The 27,248-nt window shown below is 46.9% G+C and overlaps 1 protein-coding gene across 10 annotated transcripts in view; it reads right to left on the reverse strand.

Moving 5' to 3' along the window:
* Positions 1-27,248, reverse strand: part of tns3 (tensin 3) — a 532,570-nt gene that overhangs the window by 50,793 nt on the left and 454,529 nt on the right. For 9 of the 10 annotated variants that reach the window (XM_085988093.1, XM_085988094.1, XM_085988092.1 and 6 more), the window contains 2 exons: positions 6,491-6,666; positions 4,441-4,564 (listed from right to left, as the gene is read on the reverse strand). In XM_085988093.1, the coding sequence (XP_085844219.1) occupies positions 4,441-4,564; positions 6,491-6,666 (300 nt within the window). Of the gene's footprint in view, positions 1-4,068; positions 4,159-4,440; positions 4,565-6,490; positions 6,667-27,248 lie in introns of all 10 variants that reach the window. The other variant, XM_085988102.1, reaches the window with a different exon arrangement.

The raw sequence follows: 27,248 nt of genomic DNA on the forward strand, positions 1-27,248 counted from the left end.
TTGAGGTTAGGCGGCTGTTTGAAAGCGAGTAGTGGAGGCGTGGGGATGGCCTTAGCGAGGTGTTCGTCGTCATCGATGACATGTTGAAGGCTGCGAAGAACATGGCGTAGTTTCTCCGCTCCGGGGAAGTACTGGACGACGAAGGGTACTCTGTTGGTTGTGTCCCGTGTTTGTCTTCTGAGGAGGTCTATGCGATTTTTCGCTGTGGCCCGTCGGAACTGTCGATCGACGAGTCGAGCGTCATATCCCGTTCTTACAAGGGCGTCTTTCAGTGCCTGTAGGTGTCCATCGCGTTCCTCCTCGTCTGAGCAGATCCTGTGTATTCGCAGGGCTTGTCCGTAGGGGATGGCTTCTTTAACGTGGTTAGGGTGGAAGCTGGAGAAGCGAAGCATCGTGAGGTTGTCCGTGGGCTTGCGGTAGAGTGAAGTGCTGAGGTGTCCGTCTTTGATGGAGATTCGTGTGTCCAGGAATAAGACCGATTCTGAGGAGTAGTCCATGGTGAGTTTGATGGTGGGATGGAACTTGTTGATGTTATCGTGTAGTCTTTTCAGTGATTCTTCGCCGTGGGTCCATAGGAAGAAAATGTCGTCGATGTATCTGGTGTATAGCGTTGGTTGGAGATCCTGTGCAGCGAAGAAGTCTTGCTCGAACTTGTGCATGAAGATGTTTGCATATTGGGGTGCGAATTTGGTCCCCATGGCTGTTCCGTGTGTTTGGGTAAAGAACTGGTTGTCGGAGGTGAAGACATTGTGGTCAAGGATGAAGCGGATGAGTTGTAGGATGGCGTCTGGAGATTGGCTGTTGTTGGTGTTGAGTACTGAGGCTGTCGCAGCGATGCCGTCATCGTGGGGGATACTGGTGTAGAGTGCCGAGACGTCCATCGTGGCGAGGAGTGTTCCTGGTTCAACTGGTCCGTGGGTGCTGAGTTTCTGTAAGAAGTCTGTAGTGTCGCGACAGAAGCTGGGGGTTCCCTGTACGATGGGTTTCAGGATGCCCTCGACATATCCAGAGAGGTTCTCACACAGGGTTCCGTTGCCTGATGCGATAGGACGTCCAGGTGTGTTGGCTTTGTGTATCTTTGGGAGGCAGTAGAAGCCTCCCACGCGGGGAGTACGTGGGATGAGAGCATGTAGGATGCTTTGAAGGTCTGGATCGAAGGTTTTGATCAGTCTGTTGAGTTGGCGGGTGTGTTCTTTGGTCGGATCTGCGGGTAACTGTCTGTAGTGTTCCTGGTTGTCCAGTTGTCGGTATACTTCTTTGCAATAGTCCGTTCTGTTCTGTATGACGATGGCACCTCCTTTGTCTGCTGGTTTGATGACGATGTTGCGGTTGGTCTTGAGAGCGTGGATGGCGTTGCGTTGTGCTCGGGTGACATTCTGGACTGTCTTGTGAGTGCGGCTGATGAATCTGCCGTTGATGCATCTCCTGACAGCTAGAGCATACATGTCAAGCTTAGGGCAGCGACCCTCCGGAGGGGTCCAATTTGACTCTTTCTTCTTCGGTAGCTGCACTGCGGATCCCTCTGTCTGCTGTTCTGGATCATTGATTGTCTCATTGGGTTCGCTGCTGACATCTTGGGATTTGTGGAAGAATTCCCGGAGCCTCATTCTCCTGATGAATTCCTCTGTGTCTGCCGCGAGACCGATGGGGTCCATTTTGGTGGTGGGGCAGAAATTGAGCCCTCGGCTGAGAACTTCAATTTCGTCTGGTTGAAGGGTGTGGTCGGACAGGTTGACGATGGATTTCCCTGTGGTTTCAACCGTGGTACCGGGGGAGGCTTGGTTGCTGCTGCTGGTGATGCCAAGTTTCTCAAGCTTCCTGTTCTTGGTGTGCATGTAGGTAGCGTAGTTCCGTTGCCTTGTTTGTTTGGCGGTGTCTCGTAGCTGGTCTGCTGCGTCCTGAGCACAGGCTGAGAACATGGACTCCATCTCGGTTTCGAGGTTGCGGCGTCTGCTGTAGAACTGGTGTACGAGATGGTTGAGGAGTGTGCGAGAGGTACGACGGCAGGTGGACAACGCGATGGACACCTACAGGCACTGAAAGACGCCCTTGTAAGAACGGGATATGACGCTCGACTCGTCGATCGACAGTTCCGACGGGCCACAGCGAAAAATCGCATAGACCTCCTCAGAAGACAAACACGGGACACAACCAACAGAGTACCCTTCGTCGTCCAGTACTTCCCCGGAGCGGAGAAACTACGCCATGTTCTTCGCAGCCTTCAACATGTCATCGATGACGACGAACACCTCGCTAAGGCCATCCCCACGCCTCCACTACTCGCTTTCAAACAGCCGCCTAACCTCAAACAGACCATCGTTCGCAGCAAATTACCCAGCTTTCAGGAGAACAGCGACCACGACACCACACAACCCTGCCACAGCAACCTCTGCAAGACATGCCAGATCATCAACATAGATACCATCATCACACGTGAGGACACCACCCACCAGGTACATGGTACATACTCATGTGACTCGGCCAACGTTGTCTACCTCATACGTTGCAGGAAAGGATGCCCCGGAGCATGGTACATCGGCGAGACCATGCAGACACTGCGACAACGGATGAACGGACACCGCGCAACAATCACCAGGCAGGAGTGTTCCCTCCCAGTCGGGGAACACTTCAGCAGTCAAGGACATTCAGCCTCCGATCTTCGGGTAAGCATTCTCCAAGGCGGCCTTCGAGACACACGACAACGCAAAATCGTCGAGCAGAAACTGATAGCCAAGTTCCGCACCCATGAGGACGGCCTCAACAGAGATCTTGGGTTCATGTCACGCTACATGTAACCCCACCTGACGCAGGGTCATCCAGACTCGAGTCGACATTGGCTTGTTCTCTCTACACAGATGCGGCCGGACCTGCTGTGATTTCCAGCCAAAAAAAATGTTTTTTGTCTGTTTTTTTGTTTTTCATACAGACCCCAGCATCTGCAATATTTGACCCCTTGTGACCCCACCTCATTGTTCTTTGATGTAATGTTTCCCTGACTGACCTGTTTGGACACCATTCACACCTTTGACTGCTGTGATTATCTCTCTGCCGAGGTGTGATAAATGGCAGTTGGAAAGGTTACCTGTAAACATCTGACATGATTCTCTGACTATATAAGCTGTGTCTTTATGCATTTCTCCACTTCACCTGAAGAAGGAGCAGCGCTCCGAAAGCTTGTGATTTCAAATAAAGCTGTTGGACTATAACCTGGTGTTGTGTGACTTCTTACATTTGTTCACCCCAGTCCAACTCCGGCATCTCCACACCAGTTTAGATTAGAATGAGATCCTATTGGTACATCCTTGGGTTACATTATCATGTCATGAAATATTGGGAATTATGAGGACACTCCAGAACATAAGATACTTGGACTGCTTATTGGAGTGACCAGCACCACTGTACCCAAGAAAATATCTAAGGTAGATATGAAACTTGTAACAAATGGAAAATCAATAGCTCCATCCTCATGATTTCCCAAAACGCACTCCCTAAAAGCATCAGATCTTGGAATCAGCTCTACAGAGGACAAGACTCCAATATTTAAAACAGCTAGCAGATTTTGTTACAGCTGAAGATAAAATACCATTCCTAAATTGTTATGATTATCCTCGCATTGTTGCAATTTCTCTGTATTCTGGACGAGGACAATTTTGACCTTGATTAAAAGGCAACTATATAGATTTACACGCACAAACCGAAAACATACATCTTACCCCTAATTCAAACCAGTGGAAATGAAAATTGGGAGAGATGTATACCGGGCAGCTGATCCGTTATCGCCCAAAGTCCAAATGACCCCTCCCCCCATGTGTCCAGAGTGCAGCTCAGATGCTTCAACCACATTATGTGCAGGTTCACTCATTTCCATGAAAAATAGGACCAGAATACACAGGGTGTGTGCTGGGTTGGAGCACCACAGGTGCTTCAGGGGCACATTATAGCAGGCAGGCCTCAAGCTGCAGTGCTTTATGATGCGAGAAGTCAATGCCCAATGTGCATCAGCATTATGGGAGCCCCTTAGTGAGGTTAATGAAGGGAATAAGCCCAGCCCTAGAGTGCATTCCTTACCTTGAACTACTCTGTAGACATTTGAAGGGCTGCCGCTCTGCTCCCCAACTCCGCACATAGAAATTGCAGAATAATTCTGAGAAACTTTCACTGCAACAGAAGAAATCCAACGTAGTTTTTCCCCCCCCCCAGACAACAGACAGCCAAATGATTATACTTGAGACAAGCAGGCTGTTGATTAATTAATTTTATAGCACAAAGGTTGACTAGTGGCAGAACTCCTCCACTGATTATAAACAACAGCAAATGTTGGTGCACACCAACATTTCAATTATTTGCTAATTTTCAAATCTGCTTCAAATTTTGAACTTAAAAAATTCATAATTCAGGGCGTAATGCCTTTTAGTACAGTAGGGTATCAGCATTTATTACCATATGGAGTTGGTGGTGAGAGAGGAAACGCTGGTGTGGGAGGAACCACTTCATTTCCAGAGGAAGAGCTCAGCAATCTGCCATCCATCTCATCCTGGCCAGCGCTACATCCTGGGGTGTTTAACTGCAGCAGAATAGAACAGAAAATTCCTCAATATACTGTACGTAACTTTGTATTGATTAAATTCACAGGCCCACCATCAACAACAACTGGAATTGATCAGCTGCATTTGAGTAACGTGGTGATGAGTGTGCAAGGAGAATCTTCAGAAGCACAAATACCTTCAAGTTCATTACTGATATTCTGTATTGTCAATAAACAGTACTCCTGACAAAGTGCAATATATGACCAGTGCCATTTTGGCCAATTATATTTCATCACTTTAATTAAAAAAGATGTTTACCTACTCTCAGCTTAACAGCCTTTTCAACATTTTTTTTAAAAACTGTTTATTTTTGCTTTTTCTCCTCTGCCCTCCTTGCTGACGTATGATTGCACAAACGCCAGGCACCTACTGGGACCTTGCTTAAATGGCCATTCTTCACATGTTGGCCTTGCCAGTGTTGCCAGGCTATTTTGCCACAGTTAGTAACAAGGTTGAGTTCAATTCTGTCCTCACCCAACATCTACACAGGCGCACTTCCAGAAAAAGTTAGTGGATAGATAAGAAGGGTCGGAGGGGTGTCCGCTCACGGGGGGTAGGTGAAGCAGGTAAAGGCACTTACCTCCTGGATACAGCAGTCCTTGCCGCCCTTCAGCTGACAGGTTTTCCGGCCAGCCAGCGTTAAATTTTAAATGGTGGTTAATCCTGAGGCATGCAGCCTCATTACAGTATTTAAATGACCAACCTGCCTCCTGTGAGCAGGTTGGTTGCCCCACCCAACTGTCCCTCCTCCATTAAAACCGAAAGTGGGCAGGTTGGAGGTGGGTTTCATTTTTTTTTTTTTTTACATTTTTACATGCCACCCAACCCAAACACACTCGTTTTGGAGGGGGGGGGGGGCAAGAGTTAAAATTCCCCCCATTGAGTCAGTAGGTCAGAAATGCCTCCCCCGGCCCCATTATGCTGCTAAATTTGCAACTGCTTTTTATGTTAATAATAAATTTCATATTAGTGATTTTTGTTGCTACCAACTTCAAAGAATCACTCTAAACATTTGCTTAAAAAGGTTCCTTCTGTTATTTTGAGCTGTGTTTATACAGAACAGGACCCATACTAGTTGTCAGCTCCGAACAGGTCTCGTGTAGCCAGTTGCAACCTGAAAATAAATTTGCCAGGCTCCGTTAGGCAAACGGTCAGACTTAGCAAATCCCAGCAGGTTCACTTTTAGGTAGCAGTTGGATGCATAAGACCAACGCGCCGAGAACCAGAGCCATTGTTGGTGCAATATAAAAGCAGTTTTAATAGATCGGAGGTGAACATCGGATCTCAGCCAGCCGATCAGAGGCAAGAGGGAAAAATATAGATAGAACAGTACATTTTTTATGAATGTATTTTTTCTGTAAATTCACAGAAGCTCTGCAAAGTCACAAGGGGAGAGGGACCAATAAGTGATTTTGGGAGACTCACTGTGTCCTCACAATTACCATGAGATACAGGGTTTCTGCAGAAATGCACTCTGTGAAAAGACTAATCATAGGCTAGTCAACTTGAGCCAATGTGGTGAACCTCAGGATGCTGAAGGACAATGGCTTCATTGGAGATGTGGGAACAGGTTACCTGCTCATTCTCGAAATCAATTGAGACTGCACAGCATGGGGAAGAAAAAAAAAATCACTGGCAAAGCAGAAACCTCTTCTGATGAAAACTGTCATTTTAATGATACATTCTGAAGAAATGACTATTGAGCTGTAGCCTCCATAGGAGCAGAAAACAAGTAGCTATAGTTCTTCAAACAGCATTAACACAACAATCGAATCATTTTAAAAAGGCGGAACTAATAATAATTTGGGAAAAAAGGCACAACAATTCATTTTGGTTTGGGGAAGAGTTGGATCCAAGGGCGATCTTCATACATAATACATTTTATTTCTTATTGTTCAACCTACCTCCCCTGACTGGCCAGTTGTGGTGAATGTTCCAGTGGGTATGGAGTGGCAAGGGTCAGAGGATTTCATCCATCCACTCTGATCATACAACAGATGAGCATCACCTCGTTCATATTGTCCAATACTCAGTTGCCGTGTCCTTCCTAATGTTACGTGACCTTCACCCGCCTTTAGACCTGTGTATGAAGGAAGATGTTAACTGTTGGAATGATTCCCCCAAAAATATTAAACTAGTTGAAAAAAACGAAATATTATGTCTATAACATGTAGTAGATCTACATAATTGGTGTTAATTTTATATTTAAGGCCTAGAAAACCGGAATAGAGACTGATGGATATTTGCAGCCTCTCTGTTTCATTTTATATGTCATGTAACAATTTTTTCTGTGGCGTGTTGCAATTGAGTAAACAACTTTTAGTTAATAGCTATAAGCTTTACGCTAACATTGTAAATTTATTACAATACAAAGCTTCGGCATACTGATAAAGGTTTTCAGATTTCAAAATCCACACTTCTTGTTTCTTAGAACATCTCGATGAATGATTCAATAAGAAAGGCTATAAATAACCATTGGGGGCTATGACTTCACTATTTTCTCTCCAGTGTAAATGTCCCCATTTTTGTCACTGTAATGTCCTATCAGCTTTCTTGTGAACTTTAGAATTAGTTTTACATTTAAGAGAGGAATAGCACTGCAGTCCTCAAGGTTGTCATTGCATCTTGTTTCATGTGAATTCAATTACAGTAGTACAATTCACCACAGCGGTTAACATTTCCATTAATTTTGGGAGTGGGGCCAGGCAGTAAACAATTACATGTACAGTTACAGTGAGTACACACTCATGACATTACTATTAATAGCTATAAAATCAAAAATGGGAGAGCCAAAAAACACTTTGAAAGAAATTCCAGTTACGAAGTATATTTTTCTTAGCTCTGCACTTCTAGTTATAGACAACTTCTGTTTTGCTTGCTGTGCAATACTGGTAACAAATGTGTTCTGTTATTTTAATATTTTACTTTCCAATCCTCAATCTACTGCTCACCTCAGGATTTCTTTGTACATGAAATGAAGGGAAGGAAGAAAACCCCCAGATTATATACTGGGAATTAACTTTACCATCTGTTTTACAAATAAATAGTCTGACAAAAGGAAAGTTTAGAACAAGGTCCACTGATGGTTGACGGAAGCGGATTGACATACTGTGGTATCAGGTGAATGATATTATCAGGAGGGATTACTAATGATCAAAATACCGTGGCAGAACTTAGTTTCAGAAGATACATGCTTCATTCCAAAATTGCTCTCTGCCAGCTAATTGTTCTCAAACTTTCATTAAGTCCACTGTTACGTTTATAGTAAGAAGGAATGTACAAACAGATTAAATAATTTACAGTAATAAAAGTAGATATATTTGCCTGGGAACACAGAAATTCATAACGTTCAATCGTCACTGTTTAAAGCACCTAAATGAAAAAGTATACGTTTTTGTGTTCATTGAGGTGACAACTAAACTGGGGAATTAAACAATTTTCACACCCACTCTCAGGGGTAAGCAATATTAAGGCCCCAATTACAACTGCGGGCCAGTTTTCAGCAGGTGAGCAGCAGTGCGAGTTAGAAACTCACCTACCGCTCCAAAAATGATGCCCAGGGTATTTTAATTCCCAGGCCTCATTTAAACCCTTACTTTTTTTGGGCCTTCTCTGGCCCTGATCCGTCTTGCTGGGTTGGCCTGGCAGGAAACTCAGTGCTGCTTCCCAGTCAAGGCACCGAGTAAAAATTGCAGTCGGGTCCAAATGACAGCATTGGGACCCAACATGCACATGTTAAAATGGATCCCGCCTGCTTTGGTTGGGTGGCCTTGCCACATGATCAGTCCAGCAGGTTAAAAATCACAAAAGTTTAGCTCTCGTTAGCTCCAGGGCGGGTAAGTGACCGTGGCGATTTTAACTGCTCACCCGTCTGTTTTCCTCCAGGCAAGTAGGGTTAAAATGACCTCTAAGTCATGTATAGTATAGGTCTGACTAAACCAGCCTTTTCAATCAACTGTTCAGCTGCAGTATATGTACAGACAGTGTGCAAAATTATTTTTGCAACTGTAGGCCACTTAGTGATAAATATAACAGTGTAGTCTTCCAGTAAAGTTGGTTTTAGTCGCAAAGATCCCCAGCAAAATTCCACTAGAAGTTTTGACAGAGGCAATCTCTTTCAAACAGCAGGATTCTCATTCACACGAGAAATCCTTTCTGCAGACACACACTAATTATAAAAAGAGCCCGACAGCTTCGTTAACATCCACTTTCAAAGACAGGAGTGCCTCTACCCTTTTCTAATCTTACTAAATCTGTACTGCAGTTAAAGATCAGACATTCCATAGAGTAAAAAGGACCAATGATGCCGTAACAGACTAAAAGGGGGCAGAGCTCACCACTGTTTTGGGGTGGGGAAGTGCAGAAGAGCCGCACAGCACGAGGTCACATCCAAGTGAAGCAGATGCTATTTTTTGCAACACGCGTTATCAACATACGAAATAAACTTTCTTCACAATCGACATGCTTATTGTGTCACCAGAAACAGAAGTGTATCGGTAGCCAACTGGCTATTTTTTTTACTGGCACAGCAGGGTACTTGCAATAAGCCAGCACACGGTGGACAGTTTTAACTGCCAATAGAATGGGTATTTTGTTCCTTAATATTGGATGTTGGCATCTGCTGCAGAGCAAACTCTCTTGTTGGCTCGAACAATTTTTGGAGCAGACCGTTCTTGGAAAATATATTTAGAAATCTTTTTTGTTCCAAATAATCTGTGGTGCCCAAAAAGGACAGTGTTGTACTGGTTAGGTATTATTGCAAGGGTCACTGTAAAAACATGTTACAGAAAGGTCACTTGGAACCCTTGAAAAGTTCTGACCATTACAGACCTTAAAGAGCAATGTATGCAAAACAAAAGGTTTTCTGGGACAGTTATACAGCACAACTTGCATGCACCATGGCAAAGCAATTTTGGTGGAAAAAAAATTCTGAAGCACGAAAAGCAATAAAAGTTCTAGTGAGGCATAAAAACAAACCAGAAACAGATGGTATTGGAATTTAAATGTAAAGCAGGTACAGTGTACGGCAAAGAAAAAGAAAAAAAATATCCAATGTGTTTTAAAAATTGAAAGTTCCCTCAATGACTTACAGGATCTGATGGGGAGTGGAGAGATGTGGCCCCTTTCTGTCCACCGGTTTGTGCCTTCAGTGGCCCCCATTCCAAGGGAGCCACTCTGACATCTTTTCAAAATTGCATCTTCACCTCTCTTCATTAGACCAAGCCACAATCCCACTTCCCCCAGCAGCCACCTTTACCTGGTGGGCCCACCTTTGACCACCAGGAGGATAGTACGCCTCTTCTTTCTCAGCATGCCAATCACAAAACTGACACCAGGACCCTCGAAGGCTGAAGACGTGGGATCTTCCAGCATAGGGAGTATCTGCCCTGAGCACATCCCACTCTGCGTCATCAGCCTTGATTGAGCTAGGCAGAGACTCTGCCTCCAAACAGGGCCACAGGAAACACTCGCATCAGTCCCGGACCCAGCATATCTAAAGCATATGCGGCCATTGCACTGGACTCCCACTATAGTTATACAAGATGGCTGCTGGAATGCCGAGTAACTTTGGCCCTATTGTCTAGTATAGTACTTTGCAATACAGATGAGAAAGTCCCAGGTTTGATGCGTAATCTGTGCTGAGTTAGCTGATCTCATATAGGGCTGCACTTGAGAAGCTACAAGTGGTTGAGGTGAAATGGACTGTTGTCATGTTCAACTTTTAACTTGTATTCTTTATTTCTAGAAACAGGATCACATAAGGTATTTCTCAAAGGTAAAGACATTACAGAAATAAAGAAGGAACTTGCATTAGTGTTTTTTGTATTCGTTTATGGGATGTGGGCATCGCTGGCAAGGCCAGCATTTATTGCCCATCCCTAATTGCCCTCGAGAAGGTGGTGTTGAGCCGCCTTCTTGAACCACTGCAGCCCGTGTGGTGAAGCTACTCCCACAGTGCTGTTAGGGAGGCAGTTCCAGGATTTCGACCCAGCGGTAATAAAGGAACAGTGATATATTTCCAAGTCAGGATGCTGTGTAACTTGAAGGGGAACTTGGAGGTGGTGGTGTTCCCATGCGGCTGCTGCCCTTGTCCTTCTAGGTGGTAAAGCTCGTGGGTTTGGGAGGTGCTGCCGAAGAAGCCTTGGCGAGTTGCTGCAGTGCATCTTGTAGATGGTACACACTGCAGCCACGGTATGCCGGTGGTGGAGGGAGTGAATGTTTAAAGTGGTGGAATGGGCGCCAATCAAACGGGTTGCTTTGTCCTGGATGGTGTCAAGCTTCTTGAGTGTCGTTGGAGCTGCACTCATTCAGGCAAGTGGAGAGTATTCCATCACACTCCTTACTCGTGCCTTGTAGATGGTGGAAAGGCTTTGGCGAGTCAGGAGGTGAGACACTCGCCGCAGAATACCTAGCCTCTGACCTGCTCTTGTTGCCACAGTATTTATGTGGCTGGTCCAGTTAAGTTTCTGGTCAATGGTGACCCCAGGATGTTGATGGTGGAGGATTCGGCGATGGTAACGCCATTGAATGTCAAGGGACAGTGGTTAGACGCTCGCTTGTTAGAGATAGTCATTGCCTGACACTTGTGTGGCACGAATGTTACCTGCCACTTATGAGCCCAAGCCTGAACATCGTCCAGGTCTTGTTGCATGTGGGCATCGACTGCTTCATTATCTGAGGAGTTGTGAATGGCAATGAACACACTGCAGTCATCAGCAAACATCCCCATTTCTGACCTTATGTTGGAGGGAAGGTCAGTGATGAAGCAGCTGAAGATGGTTGGGCCTAGGACACTGCCCTGAGAAACTCCTGCAGCGATGTCCTGGGGCTGTGATGATTGACCTGCAACCACCACAACTATCTTCCTCTGTGCTAGGTATGGCCCCAGCCAGTGGAGAGTTTTTCCCCCCGATTCCCATTGACTTCAGTTTTACTAGGGCTCCTTGATGCCACACTTGGTCAAATGCTGCCTTGATGTCAAGGGCAGTCACTCTCACCTCACCTCTGGAATTCAGCTCCTTTGTCCATGTTTGGACCAAGGCTATAATGAGGTCGGGAGCCGAGTGGTCTTGGCGGAAGTATAATGCCATTCACATTCTCAGGACGTCCCAAAGTGATTCACTGCCAATTAAGTAGGTTGAAATGCAGTCACTGTTGTCACCAAATGCTGCAGCCAATTTGCACACAGCAAGGTCCCACAAATATCAATGATAATTAGTTCAGTTCCAGATGAGCTGGCTGCAGTGGTTTCCATAACCTTTGAGACTCTCAGGCCCGCACAATGGTTGTCCAAAGTGATAATTGTTTAATTAAGCTGGGGCCATTACAATTGAATCGGAAACATCTTCGCCATTGCCAAAGATTGCCTACATTCAAAATTGATCTAATGAAATTATGATAGATGCAGCCATCCATTGCTGTTGTTTCAGGATATTTGGCGGAATGGGGGCGAAGGTCGCAAAATTGCTCGACACAGATCAAGTAGGTCTCAGCCTGGGCCGGTGGCTTTGATTGACGGCTTTGCTCGAGACCTTTGAGAAGGGGACAAGGTCACGGATTGGCTGTCGTCCTCTTTGATGTACAGTTCAGAGTCGCAACTTTCCTATTACAGATATTGGGTCATGTGATTCAACCGGGAGTCCACAGTTTGAAACGAGAGCCTGGTGTTCTTTAATTGATGACAGCCAACATTAAAACTATATTTCAAATGGTAACTATTCTGCAGCACAAGAGAGTCTATATTTTAAAGTCTATGCTTAGGGAGAAACTGAGTCACATCTTTATTATTTGAGGTATTAAGGAGGATATAATGATGTATAATTCACCGTGTTATACTGTTTACTGTTCATTTAACCATCACAAAGAAATAAAGCACCGTTGGCTCAAAGCCTGAATTTTGATCCAGCAAGAGAGCATATCCAGTCAGCCATTTAGAGAGAAAGTGTCATGGAGTGGTAAGTGATGCATTCCAGTAGCCGATGTACAAAGTAAGATTTATCTGTTACAATCCTCGAGTCTCACTATCGTGTAACTGGATATTTGGGAAAAAGGTGGTGGACTCCGTATTGTAAGGGACACAGGCCTAGAAATTCAGTATAGCCACGTTCGGGGCGCTAAAGTCGGGCGGCCGCTAAAGTTTGCGCCCGGCGCAAGTTCGCGCCACCTTCGCCGATATTCAGTCGCATCGCCCCAAGAGGTTGCTGCTGCGCTAAAACAGGCGATGCACGACTATCATTAGGCGCTAAGCCGGCGGTCCGGGGCGATACCCTCGAGGACGGGCGCAGCGCAGGTGCGGCGAGTTGCTGATTGACGCCAGACACTCTGGCGCCGGTCAGCTCTTAAAGGGGGAGGGTGGATTTGTTTGCCTGCCACGCCCTGCACACTGCAGCCCTCAAGCTAGGCCTGACCACTTCTGCTTCATCTGCGCAACGCCCAGGGCTATGGAGAAGGCCAGGGAGAGAGCGCAGCGCTTCAGCGAGGGCGACCTGAGGGTGCTGGTTGGTGGAGTGGAGCGCAGGCGCCATGTTCTGTTCCCTGAAGGTGGCAGGGGGCCACTGCCCAGCGCCTACCAGAAAGCCTGGAGGGAGGTCTCAAACAGGGTGACTTCCAACAGCGTGGTTGCCAGGACTCCTGTGCAATGCCGGAAAAAGTTCAACGACCTCACTCGGATTGTCAGGGTGAGTACCCTTTCCAGTGTCCTCCTCATCCCTGCATGTGCACCTCACTTTATGGGCAAAGGGACCTGAAAGCCCTAATGGCCAGCCCTCATCCAGCAGCTATGGGACTGTCATGAAAATCACTTGCGCATTCAGCACTTTACACACTGTACAAGCTATTCGACCATGGGAGGCAGTACAGCCAAGATCAGGGCTTCACACTGTACTTAGAGGCCGTCCTTACTCTTGCAGGCCAAGGTGGCGTACAACCATAGGAAGCAACGTGAGACCGGGGGAGGCCGTCCTGACATCAAAGAGCTCTCCGACCTCGACCAGCATTATGGCAGGACGGCTGATTGGCCCTGTCGCCAGTGGAGATGCCAACCCTGTTCTGGGCACCAATGGTAAGGGCATCACTTTTTGACCTCTCTCTTTCCACTTGCGCCTCAGATCAGCATCCTTTGCCACTGTCCGACCAATGCATTGCATGGCAGCACTCATGCCTCCCTCGCTGCCGCCCTGTCCTCACTCTAAAGCAACTCTTGTGCCTCCCTGCTTTCAGATGGTGAATCGCCAGGTGAGGAGGCGGGCCCTCAAGCTGCCACTGTCAGCGATTCCGAATTCGAGGAGGATGAAGAGGAAGCCGGCCCATCAGTGCCACCCTCAGCCGCGCCAGCCCATGGCGATGAAGGGGACACGTCTTCCCTGGAGGGGAGCCGGGGGGAAGGGTCGGAGGAGAGTGAAGCTCCGGGGCCTAGCGGCCTGCAGCAACGCGGGAGGGGTGGGGAAGCTCGGCGGACTTCTCCCCAGAGGGTGAGTGCGGCCTCCAGTCCTGCGACGGTGAGCGCAGAGGAGGTGCGGCTCCTGGAGGAAATGGCCGTCCAGGCTGAGCGCAGGCACACTGAGCTCATGGCTGCAGTGGCAAGGATGCCTGACTCCATTGAGTCTCTGTCAAGGAATGTGCAGGAATTCGGAGCAGCACAGGCCAGGAGTCTGCAACAATTCAGTGCAGCACAGGCCAGGAGTCTGGAACAATTCAGTGCAGCACAGGTCAGGAGTCTGCAGGCCTTCGCGGCAGCACAGGCAGCTTCTAGCCAAGTGCTCAGTCGTGCCGTTCATTCACTGGCTGGTGTCATGCGGACACAGACCAGGGCCACACGGGCACTAACTGCTGCCACCCTCGCTGGATCGGCCAGGCATCGCCAGGGCACTCGCCGCGCAGCAGCAGCCCAGCAGTCTGTTCTTCAGCTGTTTGCTGCGCATGCTGCAGTGCTGGCCCGTGCGAGTGCCAATGTCTCAGGCGACCAGGGAGTACCTGCGATCTGTCAGGTTGGCACCATTCCTGCAGCCGACACTGCCACTCCGCCATTGCAGCTGCCACGAGCCGCTGGACAGACTGCTGCCGCCCAAGCAGAGTTGGAGCAGTCAGCAGCCGGCCCCTCCAGGGCCAGAGCTGGTGCAGGCCGACCCCCAAGGGCATCTGCCGTCTCGCCATCTAACCCTCAGCAGCCTTCCCCCAGCCTTGCTGCAGCCACTGGGGTCCCATTGAGGAGGAGCTGCAGGGCGGGCAGGGGCCAGTCACGGATGCGAAAGGCATCACCCTCGCAGGGCAAAAAGTAGAAGGTCTGGCCAAATGCTTTGTGTTTGTTGAAAGGCCGAGACTGGTGTAGTTGTGTTTTTGTAAGGCCGAGACTGGTGTCTTTCTTTGCTTTGTAAGGCCGAGACTGGTGTCTTTCTTTGCTTTGTAAGGCCGAGACTGTTCGTTTTGTGTTTTTGGAGGGGGCTTCTCTCCATTAGTTTGTAATGTGGGAAGGGCAGAGGTTTCCAAGTAATAAATGTTCTGAAATCGCACTGCCCAAGTCCTGGTTGCCCTGCTCGGCTGAGGGCTTGTGGAGCGGCTACATTCATCTGGTGACATTGGCACAAGCCATTCCCTGAGAGGGGGCCTAGAACCGACGTTCAATAAGCCGCCGACGGGCGGCCCTTGCACTTTCTGCCTCCCTCCTGTGCTGGTCCTCCTCCTCCTCCTCCTCCTCCTCAGGTGGTCCTCCAATCTCTGGTGGCAGTGGCTGAGTCCTGCGGATAGCCAGGTTGTGCAGCATGCAGCACACGACCACGAAATGGGAGACTTGCTCCGGCGAATATTGTAGGGCTCCACCGGAACGATCCAGACAGCGGAACCGTTGCTTCAGGACGCCGATGGTTTGCTCAATGATGTTCCTGGTTGCTTGATGGCTCTCATTGTATCCCTCTTCAGCAGGGGTGCTGGGCGCATGGAGCGGGGTCATCAGCCAGGTACACAAAGGATAGCCTTTGTCCCCGAGAAGCCATCCTCATGGGTGAGGCTGGGCCTGGAACATGTCTGCCACAGAAGTCTGGTGCAGGATGAAGGCATCGTGGCTGCTGCCTGGAAAGCGGGCATTGACAGCTAGGATGAGCTGCCTGTGGTCACACACCAGCTGAACGTTGAGCGAATGGTAGCCCTTCCGGTTGCGGTAATCCTCGGCATTCTCCAGAGGTGCCCGCAAAGCCAAATGCGTGCAGTCAATGGCGCCCTGCACCATGGGGAAGACCGCGAATGCTGCAAAGCCCATTGCACGCTGTTGCTGCTTGACAAGGGCCATGGAGAAGGAGATGAACTGACATCTCCTTCTGAAAAGGACATTGGTCACCTGGCGGATGCAGCAATGCACGGCGAACTGGGAAATGTTGGAAATGTCCCCAGTAGCGGATTGGAAGGAGCCGGTGGCATAGAAGTTGAGAGCCACCGTCACCTTCACTGCCACCGACAGAGACGTCCTGCTCCTCAGCTGTGGCTGCAGATCACCGCCAAGCAGGTGGCAGATCTCAGTGACCACCGCCCTTCGGAATTGCAGCCTCCGAACACACTGCTCGTCAGACATGTTCAGATAGGAGAACTGCTGGCGGTATACCCTGAGTGGGCAAGGCCTCCTTTGCCGACGCCTGTTGCCCCCTCTCCGTCTGGCCAGGACTGCCACTCTCTCACGGCGTCTGTGAGCCCTTTGAATGCAATGGAGTAGGCCAGCGTTTGCACCCATTGCAGCCCCCATTATATGTTTGCAAACAATGATATGACACTGAAGGCAAAGACAAGTGGAAAGCTGTGGCCTGAAGCCACAAGTACCTGTCCGAGTGTTGAGCCAAAGCAGAAAGCTCTCCACCTTTGTCTCTCTGCAAAGCTCCGTCTCTCAAAAAGGAGTGCTGCGAAATGGCAGCCTTTTCTACTGCAGGAGGAGTGCCCTTTAATTTGCGCCCCCCGCGCCCCGCATCGACTGAGAACCGTTCCCCTCTACCAGTCGCTAGGGGCGCCAGGCGCACAATAGGGCGTCGCCACTGAATTTCCGGTTTGGGGCGCACAAAGGGCGTTGCACGAGGAAATGATGTCAGGATCTGCGCGCGCAGCTGAGCGCGCGCAAAGACTTTGCGCCGCCGCTAAATCTTGAGTGAAATTGGGGAGAGGCGCAGATCGCGCTGCACCCGGCCGCTAGCCGCCTAGCGCCCAACATCTCCTTCTCCTAAGGCGCTACCGGCTGGCGCAAGCCACTGAATTTCTAGGCCACAGGGTTTGCTGATGGGAGTGGCTGATGGTGTTGAACCCGAGAAAATATAGAGTACAAAACGGGACAGTGAGTTATGGCGGGGGAAAAAAATCAGTTCGGATTCTCACTCCCGATTGCTATCCAGTGGCTGCTGCTGGAAAGTGTACCTGACCTGTGGACATTGAACCAGAACAGAATTAGGCTCAAATTTAATGCCTCCCACTGACTAGAATCACACTTGACAAATAGACTCCTCATAAAAGATTGCTGGAGCACGTACAACTATACCCCAAGTAGGAACGGAGCGGAGATCATTATGAAAGACACAGCCAATACAAACAAGCTCTGTGATGTAAATAGAGAGACAAACAATCTTGCCTGGCAATAGGTTCTGAAGTCTGTAGTTAAAATACAGTAAAAGTACAGGGTCCAAGATACAAATAAAGTCGAACAATAACTGATTTTCTTTTTGCCAGTGATGAATAGTTGACATTGCCATAAAATACACAATGTGGTTTCAAAGACATTATGGCATGTCTGAGATTTCTGACCCATAACACGTAAACGACTGGCAAAGGTGTATACCAGATCTTGTGAAAGATTAAATTCTACTCTACATGTACAATGCCAACAAGAAAGCCTCAAGATATCAGTTAAAAAAAAAGAGCAGCACACTTTAAAAGGTGGCAAACTTGTGGGAAAAACAGTTCTTATTCTGTATGCCAACAGGCCGTGTATCATAGGCTCTCACCCGATCAGCAGATCCTTCTATTCCTTTCTCCCTCATGTACTTATCTAGCTTCCCCTTAAATGCATCTATGCTATTTGCCTCAACTAATTCATGTGGTAGCATGTTCCACATTTTTACAACAGAGTTTCTCCTGAATTCCTTATTGGATTTATTAGTGAATATTTTATTATATTTACAGGTCTTTCAGCCCAGGCTTGTATTTTGCTAATGCTGATTGTATAATTGAAGCATTTGGATACATAAATTCTGAAACTGGAAATTGCAAGAAAAGGAAAATTAAATATGCAACACTGGAGTACAATGGTTATTATAGTCCATCAGTAGTTGCAAGTTTCTCAGGCACAGTGTTGTGGACTTACTTTAGAGTAAATGACAAGTAGTAACAATGTGCTAGACAAATGTAACTGCTGTTTGACAATGCAGCATTCCCTCAGCCTAGATTACCCACTCAAGTGCTGCTGTGGGCTCAAACCCACAATTTTCTCACTCAAAGACAACAATGTTCCCGACCAAACCAAGCTGATGCCGGAGAAGTAAATTCAGCCAAGGTGAGGCTCAAACTAATAAGAACATAAGAAATAGGAGCAGTAGGCCATTCGGCCCTTTGAGCCTGCTCCGCCATTCAATGAGATCATGGCTGATTTTCTGCTTCAGCTCCATTCACTGGCCCTATCGCCATATCCCTTGATGGCCTTACTATTCAGAAATCTACCGACTTCTGTTTTGAATATACCCAATGACTGAGCCTCCACAGCCCTCTGGGGTAGAGAATTCCAAAGATTCACCACCCTCTGTGTGAAGAAATTTCTTCTCATCTCAGTCCTGAATGGCCTACCCTTTATCCTGAGGCTGTGGCTCCTGGTTCTAGATTCCCCAGCCAAGGGAAAGATTCTCCCAGCATCCACCCTATCAAGCCCTATAATAATTTTGTATGCTTCAATGAGATCCCCTCTCATTCTTCTGAATTCAAGAGAATACAGGCCTAGTTTACTCAATATCTTCTCATATGACAGTCCCGCCATCCCAGGAATCAATCTCGTGAACCTTCGTTGCACTCCCTCTATGGTAAGTATATCCTTCCTTAGGTAAGGAGACCAAAATGGTACACAGTACTCCAGGTAGACCAAATTGACATCAGTGGCAGCAGTATAAATGTGTGACAGCCTAAATGTGCTCTTAAAGAAATGACAGCTAGCAGACTGAAGAAAAAGTAATTACTGTCTTACATATGTCAGTATACACTTAAACCTGTCAGTATACACTTAAACCTGTACCCAGGAAAACCATTTTCATTAGGAGTGCCTTCATAAAGCATGGCAGAACACTTTGTATAAGCAAATGATTGATAGTGAAACAGATCAGAGCTTGTCTGCAAGAAAGGAAAAGGGAAAGGAATGGAACTGCATTTATATCGCAACTTCAGGACATCCCAAAGCACCTTACAACCAAAGAAGTCCTTTTGAAGTGTGGTCACTGGTGTACGGTAGGTAACGCAGCAACCAAATTGTGCACAGCAAGGTCTCGAATTGCAATAAGATAAATGACCAGATCATCTGTTTTAGTGAAGTTGGTTGAGGAATAAATATTGGCCAAGCCACTGGGAGAACACCCCTGCACTGGAAGGCAACGTCCATTTCTTGAGGTACTGCTGGATAATGCACCCAACATATATATAAATGTCTGATCCCCAGTGGTCTAGAGTGGGTGGGAGAAGGCGGGGGGGGGGGGGGGGAGAAAGAAAAACAGAAAGAGAAAGCCTCATGATGTCCATTCAATCTCAGAGTAGAGATGAAATGACCTCGTAATGCTTCTGTCATCATCAAGTGTTTTTAGCATAAGCAACATTCCTTGCAAAATAGCTTTAAAGTCATAAAGCAAGTAAAAACTGCCATCATTTTGAATTGTGTATTGTAATTTTAACATTAGAACTACAGTTTTGAGGAACTCATGCTTTCTTGTCTCCAAAGCAGTCTGAATTCAAAGAAACCACATTCATCTCTGGTATTAGCTTCTCTGTGATATGGCACTTGTTATTTCAAACTCTCAACTGCATACCTTTCATTATAATATGCTATATAGAGCATCAAGGAACACGGTTATAAAACTAGCTCACTGTACCCAAATTTCACAGATTTAGCTACTCAGTTTTCAGTACATGTTTGGATGCAGTATTTACTCATTTGAAGAAATATTACTGGATATGATGGTATGTTTTGTAAGGACCCACGTGGCAGAGATCTTGAGACCCCTTCAATTCCTGATCAATAAGCACAGTATTTTTATATGCAACTGCCAATGCTTTCTGCAAAAGTTAATCAGATCTGAAAACCAAGTACCAAAGACTTATACCATTTGAACTGAATTGACTTGTATTGCTGTGAGTTATTATGGTACCCTGTACTAGAAAAACTCCAGAAACATTTGTATACCACAAGACTACAGAAAATCTGAATAAATTAGAACAAACCCACAAATGGCTTAGAAATTCGATCGCACAGCGCCCTTTTTCAGGCGCTAAACGGCCTACTAAGCCTCCAATATGGTGGGCAGGAAGCACAAATTCATTGCGAACCAGAAGTGTACTGCCCATCATATTGATGTAGGCAAAAGCACAGGCATCCAGAGCCCATGCCTGAAACAGGCATTAGTGTCTGTGCATATGTAAATAAGGGGCCTAACACCTGTTTGAGGCTTGTTCTGCAATATTGGGCAGCCCTGAGGCAGCCAGCAGCAGCGCCATTCAGGAAAATGTGGCCAAACAAGGCAGTCCTTAATGGGATCGCTGCAGGCCGCCATCAAAAAGGTAAGATTTCAAAATATGCTTACATGTATGTGGAGCCAGGAGGAGCAGGAATGCTCCTCTCGGCCCCACATTAACACCACATGGGCCGATCCCCCACCCCTAATTGTGATCTCAACCCACTCCCGGATCACCACCGCCACCTTCTCTGATCACCACCATTGACCTCCCTTCCAATGCCAACCACCGCTATCCTCTCTCCCGATCACCGCCAATGCCCCTCTCCCCCCGTCCCCTTTAATGATGTACCTGAGGGTCACTGCCTTGGGATGCCCATAGGTGTCTGCAGCTTGCTGGCTCGATGTTAATGCAGCCCAAGGACCAATATTACGTGCACCTTGAACTTATCCATTCAGGCGCAGGGATCGTTCCCTGCGACTCATATTTGGCTGCATTTCTAGGCCAGTGTAATAACTGATTACAACACCGACAGTATGTATGTCCAATTAGTTAACTTAGGTTGAATTTCATTGTAAGAATACCAATATATTTGAGATTAAATAAGTATTTGCAAGCAAGTTAAATATGTTTATGTAAATGTAGTGAGTTGTGTGGTTGCTTGTGCATTATTCATTGTTTTGTCTTGAATCCCACTGCAGGTGCCAACTAGGAGGAGTCAGAAGTATGATAATCATCTTCATTCATCTGGGAAAGAAGTTCAAATAGATTGTGCTTATCTGATAACTTCCAGTAGCTAGATCTTAAACTGGTAGCATCAGTGCTCAGATCATGAGCCAACGTTTATGAGAGAGAGGGAGCTTTGGGACAGGAGAAAAACAGTAAAGATTGAAAAACAAGTTTCTCTTCTGAGCTAAAAAAAACAGAAAAGTTACCATTTAACCATCACTGACTCATATCTATTGGACTTCAGAGACTACTATAGTGCATCGGAGACTCTAGCGGTGAAAACTGCTTATGCAGAAACTATTATTAAAATGATACTGAGGGAATTAACAACTTAGCAGTAAAATTGACTTTTTTTTAAAATTAATTGTAGCTTTGTATACAATATATATGAAAAAAAATTGTGCATAATTTTTTATCATTCAACACACTCCGCAAGGCTCAGTACTAGGTCCCTTGCTTTTTGTGGAATACATCAATGATTTAGACTTCAATGTAGGGGGTATGATTAAGAGGTTTGCAGATGATACAAAAATTGGCCATGTGGTTGGTAGTGAGGAAGAAAGCTGTGGACTGCAGGAAGATGTCAATGAACTGGTCAGGTGGGCAGAAAAGTGGCAAATGGAATTCAGTCTGGAGAAGTGTGAGGTAATACGTCTAGGGAGGGCTAACAAGGCAAGGGAATACACAATAAATGGTAGGATACTGAGAAATGTAGAGAAACAGAGACACCTTGGAGTGCACGTCCACAGATCCCTGAAGGTAGCAGGACAGGTGGATAAGGTGGTTAAGAAGGCATATGGGATACTTTCCTTTATTAGCCGAGGCAGAGACTATAAGAGCAGGGAGGTTATGCTAGAGCTGTATAAAACACTAGTTAGGCTTCAGCTAGGGTACTGCGTATAGTTCTGGTCACCACATTACAGGAAAGATGTGATTGCACTAGAGAGGGTACCGAGGAGATTTACGAGGCTGTTGCCTGGACTGGAGAATTTTAGCTATGAGGAAAGAGAGGCTGGGGCTGTTTTCTTTGGAACAGAGGAGACTGAGGGGAGATTTAATTGAAGTGTATAAAATTATGAGGGGCCTGGATAGGAAGGATCTATTTCCCTTAGCAAAGAGGTCAACAACCAGGGGGCATAGATTTAAAGTAATCGGTCGAAGGATTAGAGGAGAGTTGAGAAGTTTTTTCACCCAGAGAGTGGTGGGGGTCTGGAACTCACTGCCTGAAAGGGTGGTAGAGGCAGAAACCATCATCACATTTAAAAAGTACTTAGATATGCACTTGAGGTGCCGTAACCTGCAGGGCTACAGACAAAGAGCTGGAAAGTGGGATTAGGCTGGGTAGCTCTTTGTCAGCTGGCACAGACACGATGGGCTGAATGGCCTCCTTCTGTGCTGCAAAATTCTATGATTTTGTGTTGCAAAGATATTCAACTACTTGTGGAAAAGACTAAAAAAGATCAGTCTGGGCTCATTTTCCACAACAAATGGTAGGAGAGGAATCACTTACTGTAAGAAAGCAAGTGCAAATTCTACATTCCCATGAATGCAACTCAGTGTGCAGCCACGTAGTTTCAATGTTGGCGGCTCTTTAAATAGGTCAGTGGAAAATACAATCACACGCCACAGTCTGCACACTCCCACCTCAGCCAATCAAATGCCATCAACTAAATGCCAGTTTGGCTCCCTATTAGCACTCATGCTTCTCAATGAGAAGGTTTGTGGGTTCATGCCCTGAAACTTCAGTGCAGTAATGAGGGAGTGCTGCACTGTCAGAGATACTGTCTTCTGGATAAGATGTTAAACCAAGCTCCCATCTAACTGGATATAAAGGATGCCATAGCATTATTCGAAGGAGGACAGGAGAGTTTTCCCAGTGTCCTGACCAATATTTATCCTTGAACTACCACAAAAAACAGATTATCTGGTCACTAATCACAGTGCTGTGTGTGCCTACATTACAACACTGCCGATACTTCAAAAGTACTTTGTTGACTGCGAAGCACTTTGGAGCATCGACCATTTCCTTGGACACAAAACGAGCTTCTCCACATCAGTATATGGAAGAAAAAGCAGGTTAGAACATGTTCGCGAACAATCTAGCCATTCATTGCTGCATCTGAAATCTTTATACAAACTAGAATGAGTCTATTTATCAATACTGACTATTCACCTCTTGCACAATTCTTAGTTAAAGGTTGCTTAAAATTCATAATCTAAAGCCCTCCTGACCACGTCTGTATTTCTGGTACTGGGAACATTTGCATGCCGGAGACGGGCTCTCTATCCTCCGCTGGGGAGGTGATGAGACATCAAACCGAGGTCCAACCTGCTTGTTCAGTTTACAGACTCCAGGACACTGTTTGAAATAACAACAAGGAGCTGATTTTCCTCTGCTTTGCACCCAAGGGAAGATTATTTCCTGGCCATAAAGCACAGGAAAAAGAGGCAGGGACTATGACCTGTTCAAGCAGGTCTCCACCCCCTTGGGTTGCACACTTACTTCAGGGGCTTCCATGTGCTTGCTGCCTGACTTCTTTGATCCACCAATCAGAGGTAACTGGGTGCAGGCGGCTCGAGCGAGTGGTGGAGCCCGAGTGTCTGGAGCAGGCACAGAGTGGCTTATTAATGAGGTGGGAGCGATGTCACCATGTCTCCTGTCTTAATTTCCTAGAGGCCCTCACAGACCCGTTGCCACAGCAACTGGCCTAGGCGCTTGGCACATCAAAGAAGAGGCAGGCAGCAAGCACATGGAGGCACCAAAAAGATAAGTACCTTTTTTGTTCAGGTGCGGCACTAGGATCGTTGGGACTGGGGGCCTTCCTGTTGCTTTTCTTTGTAGCAGCCTGAAAGCCCCGCAGTACTGGCCATGACTGCTGTTGCAGCAATGGTCAACTTTCCTCCCGTGCTTCTGTGTGCAGGCCTCGGAGTCCGGGGGTGGTGGGGGGGGGGAAAAGAGAGGGGGAAATGATCAAGTGGGCCATATTTTGCAGTCAAGAAAAGAAGCTGCTATTCCTGAGCATGTGCTGATGGACAGCACAAACCTCCTTAAAGCTCCAAATTGTATTCAAAGCTGTGCCTTGCTGGATCTCGAGTCTTTCTTGCTGGGATCACTCCTTGCCTAGTTGAAATGTTCGCAGTTAGTGAATTGCCTGGCCTGTCGGATTAACCTTCTTAAAGAGATCGCTTTTTAAATTTAGTTGACAAGTTCATTTTTTTGCTGCCTAGAACTGTTTTCTCATTCCAAGATTTGTACTTCTGGAGAAAGTGCCAAGTGCCAAAGACAGCACCACCCCCCCCCCCTCCCCTCAAATCCAACCTTGCCAGTCATCAAACAGCAAGTTGGCACCGCCTCATTCTGTCACTTGCCTCCACAATGGGTTTCCTTTCACCTTTGCCTGGTATTTTTCTTAACCTTCCTCTGCCAATCCCACCCATGGTAAAAGTTGATAAATATTTAAAATTGGTCAGGCTGAAACAATATTTGCTCTTCTGTGCAGCCACTTATCTTTAAGTGTACACATTGTTTTAAATTTGAGCTGCTAGCCAGGTTTTGTACATCTACCAAAGGCAGCCAGTTTTTCCCAGCACAGATTTTGCCAGCCGTAAAAAAAATCAGCGTTCACGTATTGAGTCGGTGCATCTTCAATGCTTTGTTCAGTAGCAATTTACCACTTTGATTTTATTACCATCAGAACACTATCTGAACTGCATAACAATATGCTCAAAGGGTTTCTAACAACACACATACATAGAGTATAAAAGCAAAACTAGCAAAATTAACTAATTTAGCTCAACTAAGAAATTGTCTTCTTTAATACTCAATCTAAGCTGCACATTATTTTTGAAGTAGTCAATAAACTTAAATTTTACAGTTTGCAATAGTTTCTTTCGCTAGTACCATCAAATTGTATTTATTTTACTCATCAAGTTGAGGGAGGTCAGTGTTTTTGGCACTCAATTTCAGCAATGAGCATTTTCAGACTAAGTACAGCGAAGACTAAATTCAAAGTAAAGTCCCATTATGCTCTGACGATCAGTGTGCCTCAACTCCAACTGTAACGGAATTGTAACATTATGAATAATCTCCTTTTCCCATAACAGACAATTCTGTGATTCTGAGTGAAATTGGCTACTTGGTGACAATTTGTGTCAAATTATGATCACTTCTGCACCATGAATTCATTCCCATTAGTAACTGCTCAAACTCATTTCCTGCAGCACACAGAGAATGGAGACTTCCATCCCATGATGGATTCTGACCTAGGTCTCAAGGATGGGGCAGTCTCCGAACCTACTGCATCAGCCCGACCCAATGTGGATCCGTTCACTGGATGGTATCTTAACTAACAAAAATTGAGATAATGCTGCTCTTGACAGTTTGTGTATACCGTATGACAACAAATAAACCAATTTTACAATCAAACTCCAAAAAGAGTTTTTTGTTGCCAATTTTCTTTCTCTCCTGAAATGCTAGGATTTGGTCCCTGCCCTATGGTACCCAAGTAGTCATTAAAGTACGAGTCTTGGGAGGTTTTGTGACTATGGAGACGCGCGCACACGCACACACTTTCAAGTAAGGCTTGCTGAATAGCTTCTTCTTAGGCAGCCCCTCGGAACCGAGGATGACTTGCTTTCACATTAAAAATGAGTTCTCAGGTGACTGATGAGTCCAATGCGGGACCTACAGTCCCTGTCACAGGTGGGGCAGACAGTGGGTGGGGTGCGTAGGTTGGCGTGCGCTCCTTGCGCTTGGCTTCCGCTTGCTCCCGACGAAGAGACTCGAGGTGTTCGGCGCCTTCCCGGATGCTTCTCCTCCACTTTGTACACATTGGGCCAGGGATTCCCAGGTGTCGGTGGGGATGTTGCACTTTTTCAAGGAGGCTTTGAGGGTGTCCTTGAAGTGTTTCCTCTGCCCACCTGGGGCTCTCTTGCCGTGCCGGAGCTCCGAGTAGAGCACTTGTTTTGGAAGTCTCGTATCTGGCATGCAGACGATGTGACCCGTCCATCGGAGCTGATCGTGCGTGGTCAAAGCTTCGATGCTGGGGATGTTGGCCTGAGTGAGAACACTGATGTTGGTGCGCATATCCTGCCAATGGATTTGCAGGATCGTGCGGAGGCAGTGTTGGTGGTACCTCTACAGTGCTTTGACGTGCCTGCTGTATGTCTCTGAGGCATACAGCAGGGCGGGTATCACTGCTGCTCTGTAGACCATGAGCTTAGTGACGGGTTTGAGATCCTAGTCTTCAAACACTCTCTTCCTCAGGCGACCGAAGGCTGCACTGGCACGCAGGCAGTGTTGGACTTCGTCATCGACGCCTGCCCTTGTTGACAGTAGGCTCCCAAGGTATGGAAAGTAGACCACGTTGTCCAAGGCCTTGTCGTGGATTTTGATAATCGGGGGGGCAGTACTGTGTGGCAGGGGCAGGTTGGTAGAGGACCTTTGTCTTATGGATATTTAGTGTAAGGCCCATGCTCTCGTACGCTTCGGTGAAGGTGTTGACGATGGTTTGGAAGGTGTTGACGACGGTTTGGAGTTCAACCTCCGAGTGAGCGCACACAAGCGTCGTCTGCATACTGTAATTTGACCACAGAGGATGGGACGACCTTGGATCTGGACTGGAGGCGACGGAGGCTGAACAGTTTCCCGTTTATTCTGTAAATTAGCTCCACTCCAGTGGGGAGCTTACTGAGGGTAAGATGGAGCATTGCAGCAAGGAAGATCGAGAAGAGCGTTGGTGCGATGACACAGCCTTGCTTCACCCCGGTCCATACGTGAATTAGGTCTGTGGTGGAACCGTTGGTCAGGATCACGGATTGCATGTCGTCATGAAGCAGGCATAGGATGGTGTCAAACTTTTGAGGGCAGCCGAATTTGAGGACACTCCATAATCCCTCACGGTTGACAGTGTCAAAGACCTTTGTGAGGTCAAAGAAGACCATGTACAGCGGTTGGTGCTGTTCCCTGCATTTCTCTTGTAATTGACGCATGGTGAAGATCATGTCCATTGTGCCCCTTAGTGGGCGGAATCCGCATTGCGACTCTGGGAGAAGCTCTTCGGCATCTGGGAGAAGGCGATTGAGGAGGATTCTTGTGATGACTTTCCCTGTGGCAGACAGCAGAGAAACTCCTCTCTAATTACCACAATCGGACTTGTCACCTTTCTTGAAGATGGTCACAATGACGGCGTCTTGGAGATCCCCTGGCATGCTCTCCTCCTTCCAGATAAGAGAAATGAGTTCATGAATTCACGCCAGTAGTGCTTC

Source organism: Somniosus microcephalus, chromosome 5, assembly GCF_052327205.1.
Source record: "Somniosus microcephalus isolate GS21.2 chromosome 5, FLI_Smic_1.0, whole genome shotgun sequence".
In the NCBI taxonomy this organism is placed as follows: domain Eukaryota; kingdom Metazoa; phylum Chordata; class Chondrichthyes; order Squaliformes; family Somniosidae; genus Somniosus; species Somniosus microcephalus.